The sequence below is a fragment of the Cucurbita pepo genome, chromosome 16 (genome assembly GCF_057944985.1).
Source record: "Cucurbita pepo subsp. pepo isolate OVF chromosome 16, ASM5794498v1, whole genome shotgun sequence".
In the NCBI taxonomy this organism is placed as follows: domain Eukaryota; kingdom Viridiplantae; phylum Streptophyta; class Magnoliopsida; order Cucurbitales; family Cucurbitaceae; genus Cucurbita; species Cucurbita pepo.
Genome location: NC_141813.1, coordinates 12,360,140 through 12,379,241, shown reverse-complemented (window position 1 = coordinate 12,379,241; position 19,102 = coordinate 12,360,140). Strand labels below are relative to the sequence as shown.

General features: G+C 36.5%; 4 protein-coding genes across 5 annotated transcripts; 2 read left to right on the top strand and 2 right to left on the bottom strand.

Annotated features, from left to right (window-relative positions):
- Positions 1-1,782: 1,782 nt before the first annotated feature.
- PLL5 (pol-like 5) lies at positions 1,783-4,923 on the top strand. The gene is made up of 4 exons (XM_023656177.2): positions 1,783-3,513; positions 4,001-4,114; positions 4,276-4,540; positions 4,627-4,923. The coding sequence occupies exons 1-4, from the start codon at positions 1,969-1,971 to the stop codon at positions 4,740-4,742; spliced, it is 2,040 nt and encodes a 679-aa protein (XP_023511945.2). The 5' UTR covers positions 1,783-1,968; the 3' UTR covers positions 4,743-4,923.
- Positions 4,924-5,823: 900 nt separating this feature from the next.
- LOC111776830 (actin-97) lies at positions 5,824-8,530 on the bottom strand. The gene is made up of 5 exons (XM_023656214.2): positions 8,405-8,530; positions 7,656-7,728; positions 7,144-7,537; positions 6,217-6,830; positions 5,824-6,123 (listed from the first exon to the last, which is right to left on the bottom strand). Exons 2-5 carry the CDS (start codon positions 7,713-7,715, stop codon positions 6,058-6,060), a joined length of 1,134 nt encoding a protein of 377 aa, XP_023511982.1. The 5' UTR covers positions 7,716-7,728; positions 8,405-8,530; the 3' UTR covers positions 5,824-6,057.
- A 2,971-nt stretch (positions 8,531-11,501) lies between these two features.
- Positions 11,502-13,759, top strand: LOC111776869 (uncharacterized). Its single transcript, XM_087118695.1, has 3 exons — positions 11,502-11,814; positions 11,971-12,120; positions 13,143-13,759. Exons 1-3 carry the CDS (start codon positions 11,803-11,805, stop codon positions 13,593-13,595), a joined length of 615 nt encoding a protein of 204 aa, XP_086974821.1. The 5' UTR covers positions 11,502-11,802; the 3' UTR covers positions 13,596-13,759.
- Positions 13,760-15,297: 1,538 nt separating this feature from the next.
- On the bottom strand, positions 15,298-18,546 carry LOC111776823 (putative E3 ubiquitin-protein ligase XBAT31). Of its 2 annotated transcripts, XM_087118666.1 has the most exons (9): positions 18,410-18,546; positions 17,997-18,287; positions 17,830-17,889; positions 17,672-17,743; positions 17,478-17,599; positions 17,262-17,402; positions 17,083-17,190; positions 16,738-16,993; positions 15,298-15,892 (listed from the first exon to the last, which is right to left on the bottom strand). In XM_087118666.1, exons 2-9 carry the CDS (start codon positions 18,174-18,176, stop codon positions 15,485-15,487), a joined length of 1,347 nt encoding a protein of 448 aa, XP_086974792.1. In that variant the 5' UTR covers positions 18,177-18,287; positions 18,410-18,546; the 3' UTR covers positions 15,298-15,484. The 2 variants fall into 2 exon arrangements, with proteins under 2 accessions (XP_086974792.1, XP_023511973.2); XM_023656205.2 differs by lacking the exon at positions 18,410-18,546 and having other exon boundaries at positions 17,997-18,363.
- Positions 18,547-19,102: the final 556 nt, after the last annotated feature.

Sequence of the window (19,102 nt, the reverse complement as noted above, 5' to 3'; positions counted from 1 at the left end):
TTAAAAGTAAAATTACATTAATCTCCCTTCACCTACACCTAAGTTTAAATAATTGTACAAGTCCACGTAAAACGCGAATTAAATGTATCGCACCAGTCAAAATTTGAAAATCCAAATCTAAACCACAATATTTGTCAAGAAAATTAATTATATTATAATACGTTGATTAATAGTTAAATAAAGATTAGTCAATCGACGAGGTTGAATCTCTCATTCTAGACTCCTCTTTATTTAATTAACAAATAATAAAATATATTATACATAATCATTATTGCGTTCGGAATCATTAATTATATATATATATATATATAATATAATATATTATGGTAATTAAATTCATTATTTTTAAATATTTTTCTATCTTCATTAAATAATACTAAATATAAAATTAGCTAATTAAATAATAATTATGGGTAAGATTAGGACGACAAACCCATTTGGTTTGACTAATTATTTTCTTAATTATTTACGAACGATTCATATTATAATAATAATTAAAATTTCATAATCATCGTTACGAATGTAAATATTTTTAATAAATTAAAATATAAATAAAATATTAAATTAAATTGAGTAAGTAAAGAAATAAATAAAGGGGAAGTTTGTGGGGATGGTGGTTTGGTTTCGTAAGCTTTCCCCACTTGCCATATTTTAAATAATTACGACTTTGATTTATTTTATTAATTATTATCATTAATATGGAAAGTGGACATTAAGCATTTCTTTTACTTCTCAAATTTGACTAATTATAATGAACTTCAATTTTAATGGTTTTATTTTCCACGTGGAGGGTTTCCATGAGTACACGTGTACGGTACCTACGTGGCAATATGAATTCACAATTACTTATCTTTATTTTTAAAAATACTTTTTTTACAATATTATAAATGGGTCCAATAAATTGACTAATTTGACGTGGAAAATATTTGCATGGAGAGGAATTTCTTCCTTTTTCTTTAATTTAAAATTATTATATAAAATAGCCATGAAAATATTAAAACCGTGGGCTTTTTGAATCTACCCATTTCACACCGTGTTATTATTAAACATGTTTTGATATATGTACCAATTTAATCCTATTTTCGTACTAATCAAGTTGACCCGACAAAAAAATGTCAACCTACAAATTAATTTTAGTTGTTTTGGATGATTTAGATTGGATCGTTAGTAAGAGTAGAATTTTTAAATAGTGAGACGTAAACTTCCAAAAATAATAATCCAATTTAAAAAATATATATATATATATAAAAAAGGAATTAATGGCAATTTATTTCTTTTATGGAAAATAGTGGGAAAAAAAAGTCAAATTTAGCTGCGGGAAGGAGGAATGACTAGAACAGAAAAGTCAATGAAACAATGGGAACTTGCCAGGTGTCGGTCAACTATTGTTTCATCAAACCGACACGTATGATCCAATGGTGATCCTAACGCGGATTCCCATGCAAACGTTTACTTTTGCCGTTTGACCTTTTTCCTTTATTTTTCTTAATTTCCGGTTCATTAAGTCGCCGATTTATAGGCGTGGAAAACATTTTCCAACGCCGATTCTGGAAACCGGGCCCACTTCGCACGTGAGTCAGCATAATACTTGTCCTCATCCTGTTGAATATGAACGTAAAAAAAATTTAAATATATATTTTTTATTTTTTATTAAACCCTAAATGAAATAAAGACGTCAATATTTGAGTCCGAGTAAAACTTCTAACCTTAGTCAACGCCCCATTCTTCGGAAAATAAGGAAATATAAACTTATTTTTTAATTTTTTAATGTTTTAATTTTGTCAGATTTGAAACCAAGACGGCTCGGTGCTTAAAAGTCAACGCCTTTGTCTCTCCTCCCTTTTCCGCGTCGTCTTCTTCTTCATCCTCCCTCTCTGTGGACACAATGAAATATCCAAATCATTAGCTATTTGGGTTACTGAAAAAAAGATTCAATTTTGTTCTTCAAGCTCCAAAGCAGGAATCCCGATGGGTAACGGGATTGGGAAGCTCGGCGGTTGCTTTGCCGGAATCGACGACGGTAAGCTGCGGCCGGATATTTCCGTTCTGATATCGAATCCACTAGATGAAGGATTAGGGCACTCGTTCTGCTATGTCCGGCCGGATCCCTCGAGGCTTTCGTCGTCAAAAGTTCATTCCGACGAAACCACCACTTTCCGATCAATTTCCGGCGCCGCTGTGAGTGCCAATACATCGACGCCTCTTTCTACGTCTCTTCTTGATCTGTATTCATACAGTAGCATTGATCGAGCGCCGGCTTTTGAAAGCTCGAATTCTTTCGCTTCAATCCCTTTGCAACCAATCCCTAGAAATATGATCAATTCGGGTCCAATTTCGGGTCCGATTTCGGGGCATTTGGAAAGAGGGTTTTTATCGGGTCCAATTGAGCGAGGGTTTATGTCGGGTCCATTGGATAAAGGGATTTTTTCGGGTCCGCTCGATAATTCTTCATCCACTGAATTTCAGAGGAGTTTTTCTCATGGTGGCGGGTTTAATTCCAGATCTAGATCCAGAAAAAGCCGGTTGATTCGGATTCTTAGAAGCGCAATTCCGAAATCGATTTATCGAGGGAAGAATTCCATTGTGGCTCCGATTAAAGCGGTGAAAGAACCCGATTGGATCGTCATGTCCGAGAAGCATAATGAGAATTTGACGGTGAGTAGTTTGAATTTCAGTAGCGAGGGGAGTTTGGAAGATGATGAATCAATGCAGAGCCAAAATCTGCAGTGGGCGCAAGGAAAAGCAGGGGAAGATCGAGTTCATGTCGTAGTTTCTGAAGAACATGGATGGGTTTTCGTTGGGATTTATGATGGATTTAACGGTCCTGATGCTCCTGATTACCTCTTATCGAATTTATACTCCTCTGTTCATAAAGAGCTCAAAGGTTTGTTATGGGACGAAAACCTCGATTTGGCTGGCGTCCCTGCTCCGGTCACTTCGCCGGTTAATCGGACGGGTGATGCTTGTTCTCGGTGTGTAGAACAAGAGAATCATCCTTCAAGAAGAAGAAAAGGTAAGAATTCAAGAGGCAAATTTAGAGGAGCGGCTGAGAAGTGGGAGGATAATCAGCGGCGGTGGAAATGCGAATGGGATTGGGAAAGATTAGAACTCGATCGGAGGTTAAAGGAGCAGTTGAATCGATCTGAATCGAACGGATCGAGATCGATTAATCATTCGGATGTTCTTAAAGCTCTGTCCCAGGCATTGAAGAACACAGAAGAGGCCTATTTGGATATTGCAGACAAGGTGCTCGATGAAAATCCTGAACTAGCTTTGATGGGCTCTTGTGTTCTTGTGATGCTTATGAAGGGAGATGATGTTTATGTGATGAATGTCGGCGACAGTCGAGCTGTTTTAGCGCAGAAGGCCGATCCCGATTATTGGCTCGGGATGATTCGACAGGATTTGGAGAGGATTAGTGAAGAGCCAGTTCATGACATTGATGCAGCATTCAAGCCTGCTAACCTTGCTGCTTTTCAGCTTTCCATGGATCATAGTACCAATGTTCATGAGGTGATTTGAGTGTTCTTTAGACAGTTCATGTGAGATCTCACGTCGGTTGGAGAGAAAACAAAGCATTCCTTATAAGGGTGTGAAAACCTCTTCCTAGGAGACGTGTTTTAGAATCGTGTGGCTGACGGGGATGCGTAATGGGCCAAAGCCAGACAATATCTGCTAGCGGTGAGATTTGGCTGTTACAAATGGTATCTGAGCCAAACACCGGGCGATGTGTTCGTTCGGCCCCTAAGGGGGTGGATTGTGAGATCCCACATTGGTTGGAGAGCCCCTAAGGGGGTGGATTGTGAGATCCCACATTGGTTGGAGAGCGGAACAAAACATTCCTTATAAGGGTGTGAAAACCTCTCTCCCGAGTAGACACGTGTTAAAACCGTGACGCTGATGGCGATATATAATGGGCCAAAGCGGATAATATCTGCCTTTTGTGATTTTTATGCATTGTTGTTGCTTGATTTAGTTCTTGTTGTGATTTGTAATTCAGGAAGTTCGACGAATAAAAAATGAACACCCTGATGATGCCGGTGCTGTGATGAACGACCGTGTGAAAGGCTCATTGAAGGTTACTCGGGCGTTCGGTGCTGGTTTCCTCAAACAGGTTAGTAATCTCTTTAGAATTCCATGACTTACTCTTGTATAGATGGTTCTTGATGAACCGAATCGTTTTCTTCACCCTGGATCGATACAAAACACGATTTATGCAACCTTCGATCCGAGACAGCGGTCGTTAACATAGATCATATTTGTTCTAACGTGCAGCCAAAATGGAACAATGCATTGTTGGAGATGTTCAGAATAGACTACGTAGGGAGATTGCCATACATCAGTTGTCAACCATGTCTCTACCACCACAGATTGGGACCAAAAGACAGGTTTTTGATACTATCATCTGATGGACTCTACCAGTACTTCACAAACGAAGAAGCAGTTTCCGAGGTCGAGCTTTTCATCACGTTACAACCCGAAGGCGACCCGGCTCAACATCTGATTGAATTACTGCTGTTTCGAGCTGCAAAGCGAGCTGGTAAGCATACGCTTTTCTCGTCTTTATGAAATATGAATGCTGATATTATTCAGAATGCTTAGCTTGGCTATGGTGATACATTACAGGTATGGATTTCCACGAGCTGCTCGAAATACCGCAGGGGGACCGGAGGAAGTACCACGACGATGTGTCGATCATTGTGATTTCGTTAGAAGGGAGGATCTGGAGATCCTGTGTATAAAAGGTCAGGTTTCTTTTAATGTTTATACAATGATTGAGGTTCTTGGAATTGCCTCAAGAACTTGAATCTGCAGTTTACTTGGAGGGGCCAAGGGGGGTGTAAAGTGTAAAAAAAACAAAAAAATGGGTCAAAAAAGGAAATTTTGTAATTTCTTAATAATTGATATTTCTTTCTTCTCGTCCCTGGTTGTTTCAAAATTTGCATTTATACCCTTCTTTTATTTTGTAAAAGAATATTAGTAGGGATTTATAATATTATTTATAAATTAATTTAATATTCCCAAAAAAATAAAAGAGAGTAAATTAGCTGACTTATTGAATGGTTGGAGTAATAAATGAGACAGTTAATTCGGTTGACTTATTAATTTTTACACTATTGAATTAAGATTTACATTTCAAATTTTTAAAAAATTGCATTTCAAATACTTAAATTTTATTTTTATTTTTAATAGGGGTTAGAGAATAAATAATTAGAAAAAATCCTTATAAATTTAAAATAAAAATATGTAACTATTCAATTAAAAAAAAAAACCTTCCAAATACTTAAATTTTATTTTTAAGAGTAATTGAAGATTAAATAATTAAAAAGATTATTACCAAATTAAAATAAATATGTGTATACAAAATAAATAAATAAATTTAAATCGATTAAGTTTAATCCATACCAATTCAATCCATAAAATTTTTATTTATTGAAATATAATTTAAGTTAAATTTTAGGAGGAAATGATTAATTTAAACCCTCTAATTGATTTTTCGGGGAACCCAAAAAATACGAAAAAAAGTTGTGATAATAACAAAAATACTCATGTTACTAAAAAAAAAGGTTTGTGATAATAACAAAGGTTGTAATAAGATACCTCTGCTAACGAAAAAAGGTTGTGAAAAGAAACGCTCAATTTTTTTCGTACTCGTGCTATGGTTAAACGATCCTCTTCGGATACCCAAAGATAGCTAAATGTCCTAAATGTCCTACAGTTCTTTGAATTGATTAGATTTTTAGGTAATCAAAATTTATGAATCCTAAGCAGCTATCTACCTTGGATTCACTCTTATTTATGATTCTTGTTGTAAGAATATGGTTGGGAAAAACAGTAAAAGAGTTGGATTTAATAAGGCGGTTGGATTTAATATCTCAACAACTCCAAATATAAAAGAATATTCAAGAAAAAACGAAAACTAACGCAAATTTCCACTATTAAATTTATAATTTTAGTGGACCAAAAAAAACACGAACACTCAAAAAAATTAGGAATACGCGAGGAACACAAACGAACTGCAATTGTTGTGCCCAAAAAATAGGTTGGCCGCCAAAATCAGAAGCATTTCCTGTGCACAATGGATGGACCAGACTCATCGTACTCTGCCTTTGCGATCCACATCTGCAACCAATTTTAGAATTATTCACATTGAACTGGTTTAATGATAGGATTAACAAAGGCAATTATGAACATCAACGCTACACACTCATATACCTGTTGAAACGTGCTAAGTGAGGCCAAAATGGAGCCACCAATCCAGACACTGTACTTTCTTTCAGGTGGTGCTACCACCTTTATTTTCATGCTGCTTGGAGCTAATGCAGCTATTTCCTTGCTCATTCTGTCAGCAATGCCAGGGAACATGGTTGATCCACCACTAAGAACAATATTCCCATACAGATCCTTCCTGATATCAACATCGCATTTCATGATGGAGTTATATGTTGTTTCATGGATGCCTGCAGCTTCCATTCCTATCATTGAAGGCTGGAAAAGAACTTCAGGGCATCGGAAACGTTCTGCACCAATTGTGATAACCTGCCCATCAGGGAGTTCATAGCTCTTCTCGACAGATGATGCATTTTTGGAAGTTTCAAGTTCTTGCTCATAGTCGAGGGCAATATATGCTAGTTTTTCCTTCATGTCCCTCACAATTTCTCGCTCAGCTGAGGTGGTGAAGGAATACCCACGTTCAGTCAAGATTTTCATAAGGCCATCAGTGAGGTCACGGCCAGCAAGGTCAAGACGGAGTATGGCATGGGGGAGAGCATACCCCTCGTAAATTGGGACCGTGTGACTGACACCGTCTCCAGAATCCATAACAATACCTATTGAAAATTTGAACCATAGATATAGCATTTATGTGAGCATGCAATAGGGCAAGGATGATACATGATTGAATTTCCTCACTAACAAAAGACGATAGAGCTATAATCATATTATCTGTTTAAAAGCTTATGAACTTGCTTTGTTGTTCAATTTATCTCCGCAGTGCAATTAAACAATCGTCATCTGAGAGTTATTAGCAATTTGATATTAATCTAAGTTGCGACTTATGGTTCTAATCATGAAAACAATATGGCAAAATTTTAAAACTGTTCTATAAATTCGCTAAACCAAATCAAAGATCGATCTGCTTACCAGTTGTGCGTCCACTAGCATAGAGGGAAAGAACAGCCTGAATGGCAACATACATGGCAGGAGTGTTGAAGGTCTCGAACATAATTTGGGTCATTTTTTCACGGTTTGCCTTTGGGTTAAGAGGTGCTTCAGTGAGTAGGACAGGGTGCTCTTCTGGAGCCACTCGGAGTTCATTGTAGAAGGTATGATGCCAAATTTTCTCCATGTCATCCCAATTACTCACTATACCATGCTCTATGGGATATTTCAAAGTTAATATACCACGTTTCGACTGAGCTTCATCCCCAACATACGCATCCTTTTGCCCCATTCCGACCATCACACCGGTATGCCTTGGTCGACCTACTATACTAGGAAACACGGCCCTTGGAGCATCATCTCCAGCAAAGCCAGCCTAGCATTGACCATATCAGAAAAAAAAACTCAAAAGATATTCATAACAATAGACATCATAAACATCAGAATAATAGAAGTTTTGCTGAATAGTTTTATTGGATATCTAACAAACACACCTTGACCATTCCTGTTCCATTGTCACAGACAAGTGGCTGAATATCCTCCCCTTCTGCCATCTTCGATCACTGGCTAAATATAAACATTCAGAACAAAGCCAGACTTGGAAAAAGAGAGAAAAATCAAGACAGTATAATCTAATTTGCCATTAGAATTGGCGATCTGCTGTGTTAAGCACAAAAGAAATAACATTTTAGGCACATCCACAATCAGTCTAGAAAGATCCCGATCTGCTAAATTCCCTAACAGACGGTCTTGAGGGCACACGATGCGTATCTCACAAGTTCAGTACGTGAGATCATTATGATCCAATGCCAGATCATGAATCGCAAATGCAAACAGAGAAATGATGAAACCGATTCACAATAATTTTTGGTCAAATCGAAAAAAATGCCATTATTAAATAAAATAAAATAATAAAAAAAAAAATCCGAAAGACGCTCCTAATTGCATCTCCAAATGCAAATGGAAGGAAAAAACACATGCAATCCATCGTAAAGACAAAGAAGATCATAATCAATATAGAAAGAACGAAAATATCTGCAGCTGCATGGATTTGAACAATGTAACAAATAGGAACAGAAGTTTCATTCAATGATGATTCGTACAACATGATCGGAAGAACAATCTAAAAATCTGCAACAACGACAACATCACAATGCCGCCTAGCGTTACGAAGAATCACATTACAGAAATGTTCTCGGAAAAAAAAAAAAGATCAGAATGCACAGAGGAAATCGCATAGCACCTGAAAGATGAACGAAAGCCCGCTAAGGAGAGAAAGAAGAAAGTGGCTGCGATATCAGCTGCCCGCCTTTGCGTTCAAAAATTGCAAATGCATATGGAGCTATGCAGGGTGGAAATTCGGATTTTAAACGAACTCGCAGTTGAAAATCGATCTGTACCGTTGGATGATCTTTAGCGAGATCAAAGCAGACTTAGACACGTGTCGAAATGTTATGGGTTCCCGTGGATACAGGCTGTTTTGTGGTGCTTTCGTCGTCAATAGCAAGGCGAGACGACTGGACCGACTCGCTCCATTCAACAGTTGGGCCGAAACTCACTCCATTCAACAGTTGGGCTTTCGGCCCAATTTTGCTACGTTCTTTCTTGGGCCCGGCTGATCAAAAGGAAGCCCATTTTGGACCATAATTTTATTTTCAATTCTCACCACCAGCAGATTGTCTTATTATCCACGTTTTCTCTTAATGTTTTTTAAAACACATATGCTAGAGAGAGGTTTCCACACCTTTATAAAGAATGCTTTGTTCCTTTCTCCAACTGATGTGGGATCTCACAATCTACCTCCCTTCGATGTCCAGTGTCCTCACTAACACTTGTTCCATTCCCCAACCAATGTGGGACCCCCAATCCACCCCCCTCGAAGCCCAGCGTCTTTGTTGACACACTGTCTATGTCCACCCCCTTGTAGGACTTAGCCTCCTGGTTGACACGTCGCCCAGTATCTGGCTCTTATACCATTGATAACGATTCAAATCCACCGCTAGTAAATATAGTTCTATTTTTTCGTGCATATTTTTTTAAAAAAATTAATTATTGATATGATTGTTCATAATTATTTCCCATTCCTAAAAGATATGTTTGGTGTCACATCCCTATCCAATAAATAATTCAACACCATAATTTTCTTATTTATTTATTTATTTTTCCGCTTGGGTTTTCAATTAATAAATTGGGTTTTTTTCGTTATTTATCTACAATATTAATAAATAGTTTAAAATATTGGATTTTATCTTTAAAACATTCAATTTTTTAAAAAAATTTTATTTGTATTTTTTTCATAAATTAATTTATTATTATTATTTTCGCACATGAAAATTATTATTATTATTATTATTATTTATCTGATTTAGATACAAATTAACTTTGAACGGCGAAATTTAAATTTTATTGAAAGTATAGGGATTAAAATGAAATGAAATTAAGAGTATACAGACTTCATATTGTTCGATTGTATCTGTTTAGATTTCTCAATTGAGAAGACCTCAACGAAAAATTGACTGACTTCTTATTGATTTGTTTCTACTTTTGCACAAGCGTTTAGTATCTTTGGTCAAATGTCGACTTTAAAAAGGCAGGAGGAAGATGAGTTGGTGAAACTTAGTCCTTTAGACCTTTTAATCTGACAACTTTAGCCGTTAGGTGCTCGCACTACTAGGTGCTACGAGCTCACTATCTCGTGCATCTAACCTACTCGTGCCAAGTTTTCAAGAGAGCTTAGCTTAGTTGACTCGTAATCCACGACCATTTAATAAAATATTATTTTCAAAGCCCTTCTACTTATCATTTGAGTGCTAATAAAGCAATCCTAATTTTATTTTATTTTATTTTAATTTATGTATAACCTTCGTCTTCGACTCTGTTTTCTGTCTAGTTCGAGGCAGGTTCTCTCGTTAAATGAATATCTCTACTATTATCAGACTTCTCTCTACATCCCGACCCTGTTTAACTAATGTGAAGAAAACCCTTTTCCGCTCTCTCTCTATTCTCTGTCTAGTTCGAAGCAGGTCTTTCCGCTCAATGACTATCTCTACTGTCAACCAACTTTTCTCTTGTTTTATGGGTCGTTGCCCATTTGTCGAAACCTATTTTTGAAGTTCGAAAAACATAAATTTGAGGTACGGTACAGTTTCTCTCCAATAATTCATCCGAGTAAACGAGTAAACGACTTGGTGGATGATTTCAACGCGGAACCTTCTTTCCCTTTTTCTCTATAAAAGTCCAATCACTAATCTATTACTATCATAAGATGCCCTAATAAATTTCAACGTAGATTCTTTTTCCCTTTTGGAAGCCAAGCGATTCAGTGACCCATAATGGAGCAATTCGAAGATCGTAAAGAAGACAAGTTCGAGATTTTACTCTCCACCTTGGAGCTCCGGCTGCCGTTGCCGAGTTTTTGTTTTCGACCCGAGGAGGAAGAAGACGACGACGAGGCTCGACCCGATGATTTGGTGAAGACTCCGAGATCTTTGGAACCTGCAGCGATTCTTGAGTGTCCTCCGCCGCCGAGAAAACCGAGGCAGCTCCTGTCGGTGAGGAAACGGAAGGCCGGTGGACGGTTGATTTTTATGCCTCATGATTATGTGTTCGGGGAAATGAAGTCGTCGGAGGTTCTGTTTCCTTCGAATCTTTTTGACGGTAAGATTGTTAAGAAGGTTAAACGATTAGTCGAATGACGTGAAACGACATGTCGTCGTTAGTTTATGTAATTTTAATATTTAATGCAAACTGCATGGGTTTCCTAATTTAATAATTCTTTTCCTTTTTTGTTTTCATTTATTTTCTATTTCTGGCATAAATTTCATACTTAATAATGGTAACCATTAAATTTAGTTATAATATTTTATATATTAATATTGATTTATTATAATTTTAAATTTAGCAGAAATTTAAATATTGAAATGAATGGAATCAACATGGGCTTCTACACTCGATCCATTGGGCCTTGGGCCCAATACATTAAGAAATTGGGCCTTTAGAATATTGTGAAGCCCACTTGCACGGCCCAAGTTAAAAGGAATAAATCAGAATTATAGAAAAAATTAATTATTTATTATACACAAAAATTAATTATTTATGCCAATTCTCAATAAAATCTTTATTCAATTTCTCTTTCCAATTCTACCCTTTCCCCCCTTCTAAATTCTACCCGATCATCAGGGTCAAAATCGACAAATGTAAGGGAGACAGGTTCTGAAATTTGGGCTTTGCTTTTTTCAATAATATTATGCCAAAAGAGACGATTCCTCTGTTAAATTTGTAGTAAAAAAAGTAAAAAAAAAAAAAAAAAGAAAAAGGGTTAAAAAGTAATAATAATTAACAATGGTAATAAATTACGCACTTTTTTTTACCGATTTGGAGGGATGGACCCCAAAAGACCGAACTCCATGAAATTGGAATGAAATGGTTTCGTCTTCTTCTTCGTCTTCCTCTGCTCTCTTCTGTTCATCGATTGATTTGTGTTCTTTGAAATGCATCATCCAGTGGAGAAGAGATTGACAGCTCCTCTGTCTGAAACGAAATTTGATTCTTGAGGAGGGCTTCGATCGGACAGTGGGGTTTCCAGGTTCTTCAAAAAATCAACTATCCCGGCATTTCATCGAGCACCTGGCGTGCACACACATGGCTCAACAGGTACTTCATTTGTTTCCTCTTTCACGTTCATTTGGATTTTCCTCTCCGAATGCTTTCTGATGTGGGGCTTCTCTCTCTGACTGTGTTTTCTCCTTTTTCCTTTATCTGATTGCTGTTTGGATTTTTGAATTCGCTTTCTCGTTGATTTGATTGAAGGGAGAGGGGTGGCCTCTTGGTCTACAGCCTTTGAATGTAAGAGTTGGCGTACCTGGAAATCGAGACTGTTTGGGATCAGTGTCGTTCAACACTTTGATGACGGCTTCTCCTGTTTCATTCACTGATTCTTCAACCGATTTGGACACTGAGGTCTGTAGTTTGATTGATTATCGTACTTATTTACTCTGTTTTTTAGTGGCATTGACAACCAAATGATGTCTGCTCTGAGTCCCTGCGTGTTATTATTGCTTTTCTTTAATATCCGTGAGTGTCTAGACTATTCTCATAGTACAATCGTCTAATCCTATCGATCATACATTTGGTTGCCAAGATAAGTGGTGAAGTATATAAAATTCTAGGTCGCTCATGTCCTTTTAAGTGGTTCTTATGGGCCATTACATGAATCCATGATGGTTCAGTTTCTGTAGTATGGTAGTGGCAGAGGTATCCCATTTTTTCATGAAATCTCTATGTCCACAACTGGAAAAGAATGAATTACTGAATGTATAGTTTCATGTTATTGCATTATAAGTTGGGCATGAGCTTTTAGCTTCACAAATAGGATCAAACCCACTGTTAATCGATGTTGGATCTCACAATCCATCCCCTTCGAGGTCAAGTGTCAGCGAAACCCACCGTTAATCGATGTTGGATCTCACAATCCATCCCCCTTCGAGGTCAAGTGTCCTCGCTGACACTAGTTCTCTTCTCCAATCGAAGTGGGCTCCCCCAATTCATCTCCCTTTGAGGCCCAACGTCCTTGCTGACACACCGTCTCCTGTTCTCACCCCCTTCGAGGCTTAGCCTTCTCACTGACACATCCCCGTTGTCTAGTTCTGATATCATTTGTAACAACCCAAGTCCACCGCTAGCAAATACTGTTCTCTTTGAGTTTTTTCGCAAGATTTTTAAAACGCGTCTGCTAGGGAGAGGTTTCCACACCCTCATAAAAAATGATTCATTCTCCACCCTAACCGATGTGTGGGATCTCACGAGATCAACAAAGACAGAATCCCATGTAATCTTATGGACTTGGCTCAGATTATGGCCATCCCATCATTAGATAAGTAATGCTTATGAAACATTGATACTCAAGATTCAATTTCAGTCCATATGTATAGCTAGCTGCAGCTCATGTTGAGTCATGACATTCAATGGTGTTAATGTTGCAGTCAACAGGATCTTTCTTCCATGACAACACCATCACACTTGGGAGTCTCATAGGAGTTTCAAACATTTTGGAGCTCTCAAGAAGATCAATCAGGGGAAGAAGAACAGAGAGCACAAATGGCAAGAGGAGCAATGCCAGATCTAGAACATGGCTTTTCTTTTTGTGTTCAAGGGAGAGTACCGACGTCGATAGCATCGACAACAGCCCGTCGTTAGGCCACTTCCTGGCAGAAGAACGACGAGCAGCCGTCGAAAATAGGAGAAACCAAGGTCTTGAATTAGAATTAGAATTAGCTGAGTCTGCTCCAGAACCAAACTCCCTATTCATCAACGGCTGTGTGGCGCCTCCTCAATGTAGCCTTGATTCAGATGCTGAAAGTGGGAGAAATGGAGGAACTGAGCCTGCAAATGACAGTAGAGTTGCACTGCTTTGTGCTTGCATTTGTGGACACTGATCATGTGATTTTTTTTTTTTTTTTTTTTTTTTTTTTTTTTTTTTTTAATTTATAACGGTTAAACTACAAATTTAGTCCAAGCTTCGTGATTTACTTCAAAAGAGAAGAGAAAAGATTCCCGACCCAGAGAATGGTATTGACTCAACCACAAATCTGTTGAATGAGGATAGCTTACTTACTCTCAGCCGTTTGTTAGAAGGAAATCCATTGACTTCGTTTATGCCCATAAAAGCAAGTGAGGAGCGGCCCATCTGGTGCGGGGCAGCTATCACGGCTGGAAGCCTCTGTGGTTGTTCGGTTGCATAATCCCCGTCCTCAAATATTGATATATTTTAAAATTTATGGATTTACTATAAGAAAAATTTAACATTGAAAGTTCAAATATCTATCAATTACTTTAAAGATTTATTAGATAATTTTGTAAAATTGAGAGATTCAAACGCCAAATTTATAATTTAACAAAAAATTATGGACTTATAGTATAATTTATCGTGGGATTAATATATAATTATATTAAATCTTGATAAATAAAATATCTATTATTATATTTTTTAAAGTTTAAATTTTACATTCCACACTCATACGTGTCGAATCGAAAATAAATAAGGTAAAATTTATAATTTGATCCATATTTTATAAATTTGTTTAATATGAATTTAAAATTTTGGAAAGATTAAGGGTGGCAGTGACAAATTTTCCCTTCTTAATCTTTTAACATTTATGAGAAATTATTATACATTATTTTAAATTGAGTTTTTTTTTTTTAAATTTTATTATCATTTTTTACAATAACTCTCTTCCCATTTATTTATTTATTTAATTCATAATGAAACAATATCTCACACGTATATATGGATAATTTTGGTATGTGTAAATTATAACTTAATTTATAATCTTATTTTTTATTTTTAAAATACAAATCCATGATATTCCATAGAATAATTTTAAAATCAAATATAAAAAAAATTAATAATAGTAACTAAAATATTTTTTTTAATTTAAAAGAATTTCACATCATAAATCTTAATTTTATTTATTTTATTCATTTTTTGTGTGTGTTTATATTTGAGACGTTTCTTGAAAACTAAATAATAATAATAATAATAATAATATATTTGAAACAACAGAAAAATTAAAATAATAATAATAATAGGAAGCTCCACCTAATGACCTAACTCATTTATACAAATATTATTTGGAGTGATGACTCATTTTCAATATGATTTCATATAATTATTAAGCTAATAATTTAATCACCGAAATTTGATTTGGCATTTTGAACTAAAAAAAAAAAAAAAAAAAAATTGGCATTTTATTTTAATTCATATTTATTTTATTAGTAAATGAAAAGTTTACGCAATTGACTGATAACGAAATCGCGGAATACATTATTAGAATCAGCCTTGTACGCGTCGTTCTTAACCCTTTCCTCCACGTAACTTCCACGTGTCAACATCTCCCCCTTCTCGTGTTCCTTACATGTCTGACGTCATAAAAAATTATTAATTATCCCAATCATTTATTATTTAATTGAAGACACCCTCACGTGACCCCCCTACACCCACGTGACCCCTACCTTGACTCCTTCAAGAATTTAGATATTTTTCGTTCTTTTTAATAATTTTTTTTTTTTTTTTTTACTTTGACTTTTTAATATAAATTTAGACAAAACCATATTACAACAAAACATGACCCACACAGATAAAAGGTCACCACCAACCCAACTCATTTCTTTGCTTAATATCTCTCTCATTTCCCAATTCTACAAGCAATTTTTTTTTTTGTTCGTTCTTTGTTTTATGTATTTGATAGGGTCCGACGTCAGACGTCAGAAGTCTAAGTAATTCAAATTTTTGATCTTTTGACAATGCGGGAAAAAGGATCTTGGTTTAACCAAGCTTATCAACGAATTGATCCTCTTCTGCAGCTATTCGTCCTGAGCTCCGACCACCGCTGATCTTCCCAAATGAGGTCATCGACGACAACCCTTTGAAGCTACTACTGCCACCTTCACTGAAGTTGTGGGACTTCCTTCCCTTTCTCTGCTTGGAGTTGTTAGTTTCATGGTCGTCAACTTCCTCCTTTGTTTTAGTTTTCTTGACAACTAAGTGGATAATGTTGCTTCGGCAAAACGGGCAAACCGGAGGCGTCAAGCACGCCGTGGCTGGGTTCGGTTTGCTATGGCAGCAAAGGGAAAGAGTGCATTGAGCACACATGACATGGCCACAGTTTTGGACTTCAATTGTGGAAGGTTGCTCAAAGCAAATGGAGCATAGCTCTGCATCTCCATCACTGATCTGCAAAGAAGTAAAGTTTCCCAATGCATAAAAAGATCTCAAAAGCAATTCAAAATCTCACCTAATCAATGGAATGACAGAATCACAGTAAAAAGGAGTGGGGACGTGAGATCCCACGTCGGTTGGAGAGAGGAACGAAACATTCCTTCTAAGGGTGTGAGAATCTTTCCCTAACAGATACGTTTTAAAACCTTGAGGGAAAACCCGAAAGACAACAATATCTACTAACGGTGGACTTAGACTATTACAGAGTGGGGACGTGAGATCCCACATCGGTTGGAGAGAGGAACAAAACATTCCTTCTAAGGGTGTGAAAATCTTTCCCTAACAGACGCGTTTTAAAATCTTGAGGAAAAACCCGAAAGGGAAAGCCCAAAAACAACAATATCTACTAACGGTGGACTTAGACTATTACAGAGGAGAAGCAATGCTAATAATAATTTTCCACAGCTCAGAAGTAAAGAGAGTTGATAATTGAAACTGCAGATATTGGGACCATTCATCACGTGTCTTCTAACAGCCTAAGATCAAAAAGCTCTCTAAGAAAACAAATGAGAAGACCAAATTACATCAGAGATGCTTTCAGATGTAAAGTGAAAGCCGCCAAATTTGGAAAGCAATGCCACTAATGGTGTGCAAGGACAAAACACCACCAAGTGACCTGATGAAGGGTTCCAAAAGCTTCGAAATCCTATCAGTCACCATAGCTTTGTTTCATTAATTCTTACTCGAAAATTTTGAATCTAAACGCAACTTCATAACGTCGAATAATGAACAGCTATCGTGTTTAAAACCTACTCGATAAGTTAAAGACATACTATAATGACAAACAAATTCTTGATTACCTCAGACAAACTGTCGTCCACTGCATCAGAATGTGATGGAGAGGAAAATTCATGAGAATTTGTCTTCAAGATGCTCTTCTCTCTCTCCCTGTTGGCCTCCATTAAAGCCTGTTCTAATAAAGCTTTTGCTTCTTGATTAAGCTCATTGATAAATTTCAAGGGTGATGGCCAAACAAGCGGCTCAGTGGATGAAGGATTCAGCAAGGCTGCACAGGTTCCATGTTTATGCTTCATAGCAATTACATAAGGAATTCTCCTGTATATAGAACGAGAGCGGGGCATTAATTAGGTGGGCGTTCATGCAGCTAAAGCAAGATTATGATATCAATAAGTGTTCTATGATACCCAGAGGAATCTCTTTGAAGACGATCTGCACCCCAAGCCAACAATTCCCTAATGCAATCCAAAGACCCCCCACGGGCTGCCAAATGAAGGGGTGTACTTCCTTGGCATCTGTTCATAGAAACTTGTTAAATCCAACTTTAAACGAAAGAAAGCTGAAAATACTTGATATAGAAAAGTACCCATATCCACCAGTTGAAGCACCAACAAGAGCTCCATTATCCAACAGAAAATGAATGCATTCAGGTCGTCTTTGACGAGCTGCTAAGTGCAAAGGGGTTGCTCCCTTACCATCTCTAATATTCACAAATCGTACAAATCCCCTAATTCATAATGAGTTAATCAAGGGTTTTAAGCAGAAAATTGAAGAGGTATTTGTTAAAAGGAGCAATAAGTACCAGGAAGCAGCTACAGGGCTTGATTGAGCTGCAGAAAGAATGGCTTCTAGGCAATCAAAATGGCCATAATAAGCAGCATAATGCAAGCAAGTTCGCCCGTTAAGGGAATCAAACTTCAAAATCTGAAACGATTTACGCATAAATTAGTATTTCAAATCAGGATTTGTAAACCTCAAAAGAAATGGAATCTATACATTTGCTCCAACTTCAAGGAGCTTCCTCAAACAGGAGATCTTCCCATGCATTGCTGCCAACATAAGCGGAGTCTGAAACAAATATTCACATTCAGGAATCAAAAACAATTTCAAAGTAACTGATCATTCAAATTCAAATTCAAAGAAGAATCCCCCACCTGTTTGTGACGATTCAACAAATCCGGATTAACAGATCGTTCCAAAAGCAAAGAGAGGATCTAAAAATGACAAAACATCATACTCAAAATCAAACGAAATAATCACCAAAATGAAACGAAATCAAACGAAATCCCGATCAAACAACGAGCAAAACACAAGAACAGACCTCGATCTGACCATTAGCAGCGGCAATATGAAGCGGAGATTGACGATCATAAAGAGTGGTATTAAGCAACAGAGATGGTTTGTTCTTCAAGAAAACTTCAACCATCGCCAAATCTCCACACTGCACAGCACTAAACAATCCATTCTCATGACTCGCACCGCAACTCAGCCCCTGGCCCATCTTCTTCCTCTGTTCAAATCGCTCAGTACAGAGCAGAAGCAACTCAACAGAGGCCACCGCCGTAGCCTCCGACCTCCATTAAAGCACCACTTTAATCAGAAATGGAGGCCACTGCCATGGGAGACGAAGAGGTCCATAAGGACCATTACTAAATACTATCGGGTCCCAAAAGGGGGTAATGGAGAAGCATGAAATTGGGGGGAGAGAGAAAGAGAGAGAGAAGCTGACCGTACCAGTAAGGGCAGTTGGAATGGTGACTGCGGGCAGAGATCAGATATTTTTCGGGCAGACAGATTCCTAATGTTGCGGAATTGGCCAACAAGTCATACACTAATATTGATTAATTAATTTCTTTAAAATTGATTTTCTTTTTTATTTTACTAATTTTTTAAAAATTAAATTATGTGATGCTTTGCACTTGTCTAAAAAATTAGGTTAATTTTATTAAATAATAATTTTAGTAAATCAAGGAGAGCAGGCATTTGAATTTAATTATTTTGCTATTTTATATTAATTTTTTTGTAATTTTTTAAGAAAATAATGGTAAATTGTTTATTTGTCTTTTCGAGAAAAAGGAAATGAATAATATATTTCTTCCACTTTAGTTCGAAGAAAACATCAATGCACATTACTATTTCTTTTTTAAAAAATAAAATTAAAAAATAATGAAATTTTGAATTTAAAACAGAATTAATTTCATTTAGTCCCTTAAGTCTCAATATTTTACAATTTTATCCCAAAATTTTCATTAATTTTCAATTTGTGATGTTTTCACTAATTAATTAATTTTGATTGTTATGAAAAATTAGTTAAACCTAATTTATTTATAATTAATTTAATTCTTTTAAATAATTAATATGGAAGTGAGTATCTTGAATCCTAGGAACTATTGGAAACAAAACCCAGAAATCAAGGGCAAAAAGGTA